This window comes from Nerophis lumbriciformis, linkage group LG01, assembly GCF_033978685.3.
Source record: "Nerophis lumbriciformis linkage group LG01, RoL_Nlum_v2.1, whole genome shotgun sequence".
Lineage (NCBI taxonomy): Eukaryota > Metazoa > Chordata > Actinopteri > Syngnathiformes > Syngnathidae > Nerophis > Nerophis lumbriciformis.
Genome location: NC_084548.2, coordinates 55116302 through 55129457, shown reverse-complemented (window position 1 = coordinate 55129457; position 13156 = coordinate 55116302). Strand labels below are relative to the sequence as shown.

Genomic DNA, 13156 nt, shown 5'->3' with positions numbered 1-13156 from the left:
ACTGCTCCCCTCACTTCCCAGGGGGTGGAACAAGGGGATGGGTCAAATGCAGACGGTAATTTCACCACACCTACTGTGTGCGTGTGTGACTGTCAGTGGTACTTTTTTTTTTTTTACTTTAAATAAATCCTCTGCCTTGTTTTTAATGACTACTTGGGCCTACTACGCTACTGTGTTTTAAAGTCGGTCATCATTATGGTGGCCGAAAGCTTTCTGAGGTGGTACTTGTTGGCAAAAAAAAGTTTGAAAAAAAGTTGCCACGGTTTTGCTGTGGCAACGGTGTGTGACGTCACAGAGCTGTCCATGGTGCTGAATGCTGACAGAGGTCAGTCGCTGCAAAGGAGCGGTATCAGCAACAAGTTGTTCCATACTCGTTAAAAAGTGGATCGACGATCAGCAGGATGGATTTACTCCCGGCCAAGGAAGCTGCCAAAATCTACCACACCAACTACGTGAGGAACTCCCGGGCCATCGGCGTCATGTGGGCCGTGTTCACCATGTGCTTCGTCATCATCACGGCGGTGGTCTTCATTCAGCCTTTCTGGATCGGGGACAGCGTGAACACCCCGCAGGCAGGCTACTTCGGTCTCTTCCACTACTGCATCGGCAACGCGCTCACAACGGAGCTCATCTGCAAGGGCAGCGTGCTGGACTTCAGCTCCATCCCGTCCCCGGCCTTCCGCACGGCGATGTTCTTCGTGGGCACGTCCGTGCTGCTGGTGGTGGGCACCGCCGTCTGCTTCAGCCTCTTCTTCTTCTGCAACGCCGGGAGCGTCTACAAGATCTGCGCCTGGATGCAGCTGGCCTCCGGTAAACTTCATAGACGTTGTTTTTTTGTTTTTTTGAAAGTTTGAATATTTTTTGCTCTTTAAATATGTAAGTTGTAAAAAAAAAATAAAAATAAATAAATAAATAAAAATGTTTAAAAAATAAAAGACGTCATAAATGTTAATATAAAACCAATTCAGTCGTGAAAATTCAATAGTTAGGTTGCTTGAAACAAATGAAGAAAGTCTAAGACAAAGGTGTCAAAGTCGTTTTCACCGAGGGCCACATCGCAGTTATGTTTGGCCCCAGAGGGCCGCTTCTAACAGTGAATACTATTATTACGGTAGTATTATTAGTTTCTTCAGGCTAGGGTCTTCTAAAGATCCCAAAAACTCTCAATTTGCAGCAGTCCCTCCGTGATCTAGACTGTGTTGAAACTTTTTAAGAAACATTTGAAAAGTTCTCTTTTTAGTAAAGCTTTTAGTTAATGTACCTTTTGACTATCATTTTTTAATCCACTTTGTATCCTTTTTATGATGTTGCCCCTGTTGTTTTAATTGAATTGTTGTTTCACTTCACCTATGTTTTGTACAGCGCTTTGTGATTTTATCTGTGAAAAGCGCTTTATGAATAAAATGTACTTACTTACTTACTTACACACATTTTTAATGCATTTAGTATATTTTTTAGAAACTATAATGTAAAAAAAAAAATTATGATAAGTTGTAAAAATTTCACCTCAAAATGTAGTGTATATTACTGTAAATGGAAAAACACTACTGCTGTTTTTATGGTAAAAAAAATAAAAAATAAAAAAATGTTTTATTGTAAATAAAAAAAACTGCGAGAGGAGCCAGATGAGGTGGTTCGGGCATCTGGTCAGGATGCCACCCGAACGCCTCCCTAGGGAGGTGTTTAGGGCACGTCTGACTGGTAGGAGGCCACGGGGAAGACCCAGGACACGTTGGGAAGACTATGTTTCCCGGCTGGCCTGGGAACGCCTCGGGATCCCCCAGGAAGAGCTGGACAAAGTGGCTGGGGAGAGGAAAGTCTGGGCTTCCCTGCTTAGGCTGCTGCCCCCGTGACCCGACCTCGGATAAGCGGAAGAAGATGGATGGATGGATGGGTGGATGGATGGGAAAAAAACTGCAATTTTACAGTAAAATTTTGGCACCTGAACTGCCAGTTTGTTTGTTTTTTGTTGTTTGTTTACTGCAAATCAACAACTGTAGATGTTTTGGTGTATTACTGCAAATGCCAAAACGGCACCACAGTTTATTACAGTAAAAAAAAAAGTACAGTTTTTTTCATTTAGAGAAAAATGCTGTAAAAAAAACCACAGTAAATTTCACTATGTTAGCATGAAATCTATTGCTACTTTTACATTGCACAATTTGATGGATAACTTGCTTTAAAATCATTATTAGTATTTATTTCTATTTAGAAAATGGTTTTGAATGTTTGATAATATATTTTTGCATGAGGTGGCGACTTGTCCAGGGTGTACCCCGCCTTCCGCCCGAATGCAGCTGAGATAGGCTCCAGCACCCCCCGCGACCCCAAAAGGGACAAGCGGTAGAAAATGGATGGATGGATATAGACAATAATTAAGTTAACATCAGTTGCGATTACATGGAGTACATATATTTTTTTCCTCCCAAAATAGAAGAAAGAATAGATTTAGTAAGAAAAGTTACAGTTCCAGGCTTTCGGAGGGCCAAATAAAATGAAGTGGTGGGCAACATCTGGCCCCCGGGCTTTGAATTTGACACCTCTGGTCTAAGACTATATCCACCTTGATAGAGTGGCAAACTTGGAACACTTCACTCAACATGACGTCATAACGTCATCAAAGCTCAACGAGGCAATAGGAAACATGTTTTAAAAACTATAATAAATACATCTATGGCAGCATAGAGGAAAGTTATGGTATACATTTCACTTTTGCATCTCTTTGCCAATAACTGTGGTGCGTTCAAGGACCCTCGATTAAAGGTACAAACAGAGATGTCACTCGTTTTTAAAGACGGGGGAGGCTTGATTCCCAGGAGATGCACTAATAATTGTATGGTAATAATAATGTGTTATTATGATTTGTATCAGGTGTGTCAAAGATACGGCCCACGGGCCGGATCAGGCCCGCGAACAGGTTTTATCCGGCCAGCGGGATGAGTTTGCTAAGTATAAAAATGAGCCAACATTTTTGAATGAAAGAAACAGCTGTTTTAAATGTGTCCACTAGATGTCGCAATAGCAATTCTATGTATCTTTGTAGATCAGTGGTTCTTAACCTGGGTTCGATCGAACCCTAGGGGTTCGGTGAGTCGGGCTCAGGGGTTCGGCAGAGGTCAAAACACACCCGACTCATCGTGTAAATAAAAACTTCTCCCTATCGGCGTATTACAGATACGGCAACAGCAGAACTCACACTGATTTGCAGGTGTGTAATTTGTTGTGAGTTTATGCACTGTGTTGGTTTTGTTGTTTGAACAAGGTGATGTTCATGCACAGTTCATTTTGTGCACCAGTAATAAAACATGGTAACACCTTAGTGTGGGGAACATATTCACCATTGATTAGTTGCTTATTAACATGCAAATTAGTAACATATTGGCTTTCACGAGTCATTATTAAGTAATTATTAATGCCTTATTCGGCATGGCCTTATTATAACCCTAACCCTCTAACCCTGACCCTAACCCTAACCAAATAACTCTAAATTAAGTCTTTGTTACTTAGAATATGTTCCCCTAGTGTCCAAAAAACTATAATTGAAGTCTTTGTTACTTAGAATATGCTCCCCATACTAAAGTGTTACCAAAAACATATAACTTTGTCTTGAATTTGAAAAAAAAACATTTTATTTTTCACAAAAGAAGGGTTCGGTGAATGCGCAAATGAAACTGGTGAGGTTCGGTACCTCCAACAAGGTTAAGAACCACTGTTGTAGATGATGCTACATGTGTAAAAAAAAATTATAAACCACATGATGTTAGTGCACCAATCGAGGAAAATGACCAAACTACATAAATAACATCCTGTAATTTGATTTTGATATTATTTTTTTATCATGATAGATTGAAAATTAACACCAATGAGTTGACTAATAAACATTATCACATCATTTATTCAGAAAGGATAAATAACAACAACAAAAAATAGAATACTATTAACCGCAACATGTAAGTGTGAAAAAAAACAACAACATTATGATTTCTACATTTGTGCCTGTTCTATTTTTAAACAAAGAAAACAATCTGAAGTTGTCTTTATTTTGAAGTTATTATGCCATGATTTTACCAGTCCGGCCCACTTTGGAGTAGATTTTTCTCCATTTGGCCCCCGATCTAAAATTAGTTTTACACCCCTGATTTGTATTATCCACTGATGATAATATATGTATCTCTACTTTACACTTGGAAGTAAAGGGAAACGTAACATATTTATAATCATAACACCCAGCAGGCACAAGACATTGATCCAACATTGATTAAACATGCATGTCCTTTAAAACTGACTTTGAAACAATGTTGCAAAATAGTTGGATTTGTAAATTGATGTCTAGCGTTGGATCCACGTTGTTGGTTGGAAGATGACCAAATTTCAATGGTCAAATCAACGTACAACCCGACATTGAATAAACGTTGTCAAAAAGCATGTTGTTTCAATGTTGTGTTTGTGTTGTAGAACATTGGTTAGGAAATGACCAAAGTTCAATGGTCAAATCAACGTCAGAACTATACATTGATTAAACGTCCTCAAAAAGCATGTTGTTCCAACGCTATGTTTGATTTGGTCAACATTAGGACCTAATTCAACAAGTTCTCAACGTTGTTTTAATGTCTTGTGACTGCTGGGTAGGTTATATGAGTATTTAAATACATATTCTGGCCACTTGATATTGAATTTATTGGTAATAAAAAAAACCTTGCTTTATTCTAAACAAAAAGACCATTTTTAGGGGGGGGGGGGGGGGGGGGGGTAATATAGATATGTATTAGATGTGTTAATGCCGTCTTTAAAAAAGTCCAAAATTGCTGTTGTTTTAAAAAGATGTTTTCAACCAAATTGATGCAATAATTAGTTTTGTGTGGGGCAGCGACGATGGGTTTAGGGTGGGATGGAAGCCCTTTAGGAATCTTGTGTATAGAAATGGTGCCGTATTAATAGCAACACCTCAATAAAATTCTGCACTATTACTTTAGCTATCATTACATTGAGGGTACTTAATGACACTACTATCCCGGACTGCATGCATTTATCCCACATTGGGAAAAATTCAACGATTGTGGTGTAAAAAAGTTTTTTAAAAAAACCAAACAAAGTCAACAGGACAAGTAATACAACAATAGTAGAGAAAAATAAAAAATAAAAATAAAAACTAAGGAGTGCACTACACATACAGTATTAATAAGGCTGCGTTATTGAATATAATGACTTAAAAATATATGTATTTTATTTAAAACAATCACATAGAATATCAATCAGTCCAACAAAATAATACATACCGTATTTTTCGGACTATAAGTTGCAGTTTTTTTTCATAGTTTGGCCGGGGGTGCGACTTATACTCAGGAGCGACTTATGTGTGAAATTATTAACACATTAGCGTAAAATATCAAATAATATTATTTATCTCATTCACGTAAGAGACTAGACGTATAAGATTTCATGGGATTTAGCGATTAGGAGTGACAGATTGTTTGGTAAACGTATAGCATGTTCTATATGTTATAGTTATTTGAATGACTCTTACCATAATATGTTACGTTAACATACCAGGCACGTTCTCAGTTGGTTATTTATGCCTCATATAACGTACACTTATTTAGCCTGTTGTTCACTATTCTTTATTTATTTTAAATTGCCTTTCAAATGTCTATTTTTGGTGTTGGGTTTTATCAAATAAATCTCCCCAAAAAAATGCGACTTATACTCCAGTGCGACTTATGTATGTTTTTTTCCTTCTTTATTATGCATTTTCGGCAGGTGCGACTTATACTCCGAAAAATACGGTAATAATTACATTCCAATTCCAAACCAGTCACAGCCCAGCAACACTCGGAATAGCAATCAACAGAGCAATTGCAGACACACAAAGGCGACACAAGAAATCCAAAAGGCTCAAACAAAAAATGAATAATATCTACAACAGTATCAATACTAATAAAAATAACAACATAATAGTGATTAAAAAAATTAAAAAAAACAACAAGCAAAAAATCACTATTAGTAACACTCATTTCCATTGCCATCACAAAGTAAAGAAAAGCAATAGTGTCAAATTGGCTTGATTGCATCCAATAATTACCACAATGATTAAAGAAGACATATCTTATGTTCATTTAACAGTTGAAACAAATTAATCTACTGGGTATCATATTTCAAGCTATAACTCATTATCTACACTAAATGCCATTTTTTTTCTACTGATATCATCTCCATAGCTTGTGTGTGCAGTCAATATGAGTTGGACCATCAACATCAATCCATTTTCTTTAATTAATGTTTGATGATGCATATTGACAGAAATGCATTTTTATACTTTGATGACACGTCACTAAATTGATGCAGATGACCAAGAATACACGTTTGTACTGTCATTGGGACGTTTGTATTTAGGAATGTAATTGTGTCTTTTGTTGTTTTACCTCTTTTATTCTCTGGATAACTTTGTTTGATTAGGAAAATGCATATTGATCAACATCTGAGCATCACAGCAAATGGGCTAGAATGAGCTAGAGAATAGCTCATTTTATTCTGTTGTCCTAAGGAAAGCACCATAAAAGCAGATGTAGATTTGCAGACAATATTATACATACATTACAAGATAAGTTGCAATCAACATTGTGTGCGGGCGGGTGTGCATGTGTGTGTGTGTGTGTGTGTGTGTGTGTGTGTGTGTGTGTGTGTGTGTGTGTGTGTGTGTGTGTGTGTGTGTGTGTGCCTGATCACCTCTCAGGTTGCAGGCGGGGTTTGTGCATGGTGTGGAGTTTCTGACACCTCTCTTGGAGCTTTGCTTACATGAAATATGATCAGGTGTCCCCTGAACAATATATGTACACCTCCAACATCAATGCAACATGAGGATGCCAGCAAAACTAGCTCTGATAAATAAAAAAAACAACAGCTATAAAGTGCAAGACAACCACATTTTAATACTGGTAATAATTAGGGATGTCCGATAATGGCTTTTTGCCGATATCCGATATTCCGATATTGTCCAACTCTTTAATTACCGATACCGATATCAACCGATATATACAGTCGTGGAATTAACACATTATTATGCCTAATTTGGACAACCAGGTATGGTGAAGATAAGGTACTTTTTTTTAATTTAATAAAATAAAATAAGATAAATGAATTAAAAACATTTTCTTGAATAAAAAAGAAAGTAAAACAATATAAAAACAGTTACATAGAAACTAGTAATTAATGACAATTAGTCAAATTCACTGTTAAAGGTTAGTACTATTAGTGGACCAATCATGTGTGCTTACGGACTGTATCCCTTGCAGACTGTATTGATATATATTGATATATAATGTAGGAACCAGAATATTAATAACAGAAAGAAACAACCCTTTTGTGTGAATGAGTGTGAATGAGTGTAAATGGGGGAGGGAGGTTTTTTGGGTTGGTGCACTAATTGTAAGTGTATCTTGTGTTTTTTATGTTGATTTAATAAAAAATAAAATAAAATTAAATTAAATTTAAAAAAACGATACCGATAATTTCCGATATTACATTTTAACGCATTTATCGGCCGATAATATCGGCCTGATAATAGCATAAACCTGGCATGAACCTCCATGAAGCAAATTATTTAACGTTGAATAACTTCCAATACAGTACATCATGCAAACAGCACCAGTGAGATTCCTCTTATGCACCATAAATACAACTTTCAGTCCTTAATGGGGATGTTTTATGTCTTATCCTGCAGCTGGGGCTCCAAAGCTCCCCCTTATAATAAACATTTATCAACATAAGTGTTCACAAGGGATAATTACTGCAACACAATGCCTTCTTGCTCCCTTTTTTTTTTCTTCTACTTCCCCCGCAGCTGCTTTGATGGTGATGGGCTGCATGATCTACCCGGATGGCTGGGACGCCCCGGAGGTGAAGCAGATGTGTGGCCAAAAGACTGACAAGTACAGCTTGGGGGACTGCACGGTGCGCTGGGCCTACATCTTGGCCATCATCAGCATCCTGGACGCACTTCTCTTGGCCTTTTTGTCCTTCACTCTTGGTAACCGGCAGGACAACCTGCTGCCAGAAGACTTTGAGGTGGAGGGGGCAGGTAGGAGATGTTTAAACTTGAGAAGGGGACACATATACATTCACTGTACAAACACATATACACATACTGTACATACACATTCACTGTGCAAACATACATATACACATACTGTACATATACATTCACTTTACAAACATACATATACACATACATTCACTGTACAAACATACATATACACATACTGTACATATACATTCACTGTGCAAACATACATATACACATACTGTACATACACATTCACTGTACAAACATACATATACACATACTGTACATATACATTCACTGTACAAACATACATATACACATACTGTACATATACATTCACTGTACAAACATACATATAAACATACTGTACATATACATTCACTGTACAAACATACATATACACATACTGTACATATACATTCACTGTACAAACATACATATACACATACTGTACATACACATTCACTGTACAAACACATATACACATACTGTACATACACATTCACTGTACAAACATATATACACATACATGTACATATACATTCACTGTACAAACATACATATACACATACTGTACATATACAAGTACATATACATACATACAGTCATGCATATAATCACGTTTCATCAAACATATATTAACGTTGTTGCCTTAGGGCAGGGGTCTGCAACTCGCGGCTCTTTCATGCCTCCGCCGTGGCTCCCTTTGGCTTTGAAACCGAATGTCAACAAATAATGGTTACTGGATAGGCTCCAGCGCCCCCTGCGACCCCGAAGGGATTAAGCGGTAGAAAATGGATGAATGGATGGATGATTTATTATATTTCATTTTATTTATTTTATTTTAATTCAACAGTTGTTATTTTGGAGAGTTCTGGGATCTTGTCATATGAAAATAAAACAGATTTTAATACATTGTCGAAGGAAATGTATGTGACATCTATTGCTGCCATGCAATTGTATTGTTTTTAGCGGTCAACCCCTACCAATGGACGGATCAAAAAAGAGAAACATTTTATTTATTTAGATTTTTATTAATTTGCTGTTTTTATTGATGACTAGGTAGTTGTTTTAAATTTTTAGTCAAATGAATATGCCGCAGTCGTATGCCTTCAGAACATTGGAATGAGTTGATTTTTATTTTTTTATTCATTAATAAGGGAAGGAACAGTGTGTTTTTTTTCTAATGTTCAAAATAATTTGATGATTTGCTTCGTTATACCCAGAAATACATTAAATAAGTGTTTATTTTCATAAGTCCTATAGCACAAGTTTAAGGAAACTATAAGTGGTGTTATCGTCATTTTAGGTGGGTTTTATTTGGGGGGAAATGGGCTCCAATGGCTCTTTGTATGCTGAAGGTTGCCGACCCCTGCCCTAGGGGAAACTGGGTAACACATGGCACACTGACAAAGCTTAACCTTTGTTACTATAACAATCAACAAGGTTAATATAGTTGGCTTCTCTTTCTTCCCCTCCTTTTATCGGCTTTCTTTCGCAATTGAAGTTATTATTACATACTGTATATGTATTGTTGCATTTGAACAATTGTATTGTTGATAATAGAGGTAATTATTGTTATTATTCATGATCAATAGTGCTATTTCTATTGGTATTTGTATTGCTCCATTTGTAGTGTAATAATGTTTATTATTATTAATACCGTATTTTTCGGACTATAAGTCGCAGTTTTTTTCATAGTTTGGCCGGTGGTGCGGCTTATACTCAGGAGCGACTAATGTGTGAAATTATTAACACATTATCGTAAAATATCAAATATTATTTAGCTCATTCATGTAAGAGACTAGACATATAAGATTTCATCGGATTTAGCGATTAGGAGAGACAGATTGTTTGGTAAACGTATAGCATGTTCTATATATTATAGTTATTTGAATGACTTTTACCATAATATGTTACGTTAACATACCAGGCACGTTCTCAGTTGGTTATTTATGCCTCATATAACATACACTTATTCAGCCTGTTGTTCATTATTCTTTATTCTCTCAAAAGACCTAACCTTGATCCTGACCTCATGGTAAACTACCGACCGGTGTCCCACCTTCCCTTTATTTCGAAAATCCTCGAAAAAATTGTCGCACAGCAGCTAAATGAACACTTAGTGTCTAACAATCTCTGTGAACCTTTTCAATCCGGTTTCAGGGCAAATCACTCTACGGAGACAGCCCTCGCAAAAATGACTAATGATCTACTGCTAACGATGGATTCTGATGCGTCATCTATGTTGCTGCTTCTTGATCTTAGCGCTGCTTTCAATACCGTCGATCATAATATTTTATTAGAGCGTATCAAAACACGTATTGGTATGTCAGACTTAGCTTTGTCGTGGTTTAACTCTTATCTTACTGACAGGATGCAATGCGTCTCCCATAATAATGTGACCTCGGACTATGTTAAGGTAACGTGCGGAGTTCCTCAGGGTTCGGTTCTTGGCCCTGCACTCTTTAGTATTTACATGCTGCCGCTAGGCGACATCATACGCAAATACGGTGTTAGCTTTCATTGTTATGCTGATGACAGCCAACTCTACATGCCCCTAAAGCTGACCAACACGCCGGATTGTAGTCAGCTGGAGGCGTGTCTTAATGAAATTAAACAATGGATGTCCGCTAACTTCTTGCAACTCAACGCCAAGAAAACGGAAATGCTGATTATCGGTCCTGCTAAACACCGACATTTATTTAATAATACCACCTTAACATTTGACAACCAAACAATTACACAAGGCGAATCAGTAAAGAATCTGGGTATTATCTTCGACCCAACTCTCTCGTTTGAATCACACATTAAGAGTGTTACTAAAACGGCCTTCTTCCATCTCCGTAATATCGCTAAAATTCGTTCTATTTTATCCACTAGCGACGCTGAGATCATTATTCATGCGTTCGTTACGTCTCGTCTCGACTACTGTAACGTATTATTTTCGGGTCTCCCTATGTCTAGCATTAAAAAATTACAGTTGGTACAAAATGCGGCTGCTAGACTTTTGACAAGAACAAGAAAGTTTGATCATATTACGCCTATACTGGCTCACCTGCACTGGCTTCCTGTGCACTTAAGATGTGACTTTAAGGTTTTACTACTTACGTATAAAATACTACACGGTCTAGCTCCGTCCTATCTTCTCATTGCATTGTACCATATGTCCCGGCAAGAAATCTGCGTTCAAAGAACTCCGGCTTATTAGTGATTCCCAGAGCCCAAAAAAAGTCTGCGGGCTATAGAGCGTTTTCTATTCGGGCTCCAGTACTATGGAATGCCCTCCCGGTAACAATTAGAGATGCTACCTCAGTAGAAGCATTTAAGTCCCATCTTAAAACTCATTTGTATACTCTAGCCTTTAAATAGCCCCCCTGTTAGACCAGTTGATCTGCCGTTTCTTTTCTTTTCTCCTCTGCTCCCCTTTTCCTTGAGGGGGGGGGGGGCACAGGTCCGGTGGCCATGGATGAAGTGCTGGCTGTCCAGAGTCGGGACCCGGGGTGGACCGCTCGCCTGTGCATCGGCTGGGAACATCTCTACGTTGCTGACCCGTCTCCGCTCGGGATGGTTTCCTGCTGGCCCCACTATGGACTGGACTCTTACTATTATGTTGGATCCACTATGGACTGGACTCTCACAATATAATGTCAGACCCACTCGACATCCATTGCTTTCGGTCTCCCCTAGAGGGGGGGGGTTACCCACATATGCGGTCCTCTCCAAGGTTTCTCATAGTCAATAACATCGACGTCCCACTGGGGTGAGTTTTTCCTTGCCCGTATGTGGGCTTTGTACCAAGGATGTCGTTGTGGCTTGTGCAGCACTTTGAGACACTTGTGATTTAGGGCTATATAAATAAAGATTGATTGATTGATTGATGATTTATTTATTTTAAATTGCCTTTCAAATGTCTATTCTTGGTGTTGGGTTTTATCAAATAAATTTCCCCAAAAAATGCGACTTTGACAAAATAAATAGACCAAAATCAAAATTCCACTGCAGAGGACGTTGGTTCTCAGAATATACAAAATAAGACATATAGTCCGACCCACGATCTTGAGCTTTCTGGAAGTTAAGCCCCCAGAACAATTTAGTTGAATTACCCTGTGCTGGGGCTACAGTAAAGGGCTGACTGCAGCCGAGTGAGTATAATGTAGTATTATATAATGTCCAAAGTTAATATGAAAAAGTGCAATAATTGATTGATAGGTCCAAGAGGAAAAGGAAAGTGTTTGATATTGCCCAATGCAGTGACACGTATTCAAAACTGCCATGCCGCTTTGGCATGAATTGAAAAAGTAAATAACACAGTCAATGGGCAGAAACTCTGAAAAAACAAATATTTCTTAGACACTATATAATAAGGGCAAGGGTTCGGCTATAATATAAACTTAAATAATACGGTCGTTTTCAAAATATGGCCATAAATATGTTGTTCAAATCGATGCTAAATTAGAAAGGATTTCTATGGGCTTTTGAATGGACGCCGCTGTGATGCTGCCAAGCCAAACTCAAACTATTACAAAGAATGTGTTGGCTCCCTACTGAATAAAAGTTTAGCAAAGACAAAGTATAATTGTATCCATGATGTAATTCAGTCCATGAATGTAGGACAAGTAAACACCTGCAGAGCATGACAACAGTGATGATCACCATAATCATGTGGCACCCCCTAGTCGTTGTGGCTCTTAACAACCAGGGGCCGGCCCTGCTAGGAAGGACACATTTCCAGTGCCATGCTACATAAAAACAAAGGAAAATCCACAACTGCAGCTAATGTAGTCTTCGGTGAACCTAAGAGGGACAATAATGGCTGAATGTAGGGTCATTTTTAGTGGATAGCAAACCTATACAAACTATACACTGACTACTCTAAAGTGTATTGTCCCTGGAGAAGATTGTGTCTTGTGAGATATTGAATAGACCAAATTGATTTAACACTAAATTACAAACAACTGTTAGTTACTAACAGAAAATAACTGTTGTCCTATTTTTAATACATCATCTTTTCATTTCACAGAAAACCCCTAAAGGCCCTTGGATGCACGCTGAAGACCTTCAAAGATGCTTTATAGAGCATTCTACTGGATCATC

At 37.9% G+C, this 13156-nt stretch overlaps 1 protein-coding gene across 1 annotated transcript; it reads left to right on the top strand.

The window, feature by feature from the left end:
- The first annotated feature begins 398 nt into the window (after positions 1 to 398).
- lhfpl5b (LHFPL tetraspan subfamily member 5b) lies at positions 399 to 13093 on the top strand. Its single transcript, XM_061969654.2, has 3 exons — positions 399 to 810; positions 7838 to 8074; positions 13083 to 13093. Exons 1-3 carry the CDS (start codon positions 402 to 404, stop codon positions 13091 to 13093), a joined length of 657 nt encoding a protein of 218 aa, XP_061825638.1. The 5' UTR covers positions 399 to 401.
- The last annotated feature ends 63 nt before the right edge of the window (positions 13094 to 13156 follow it).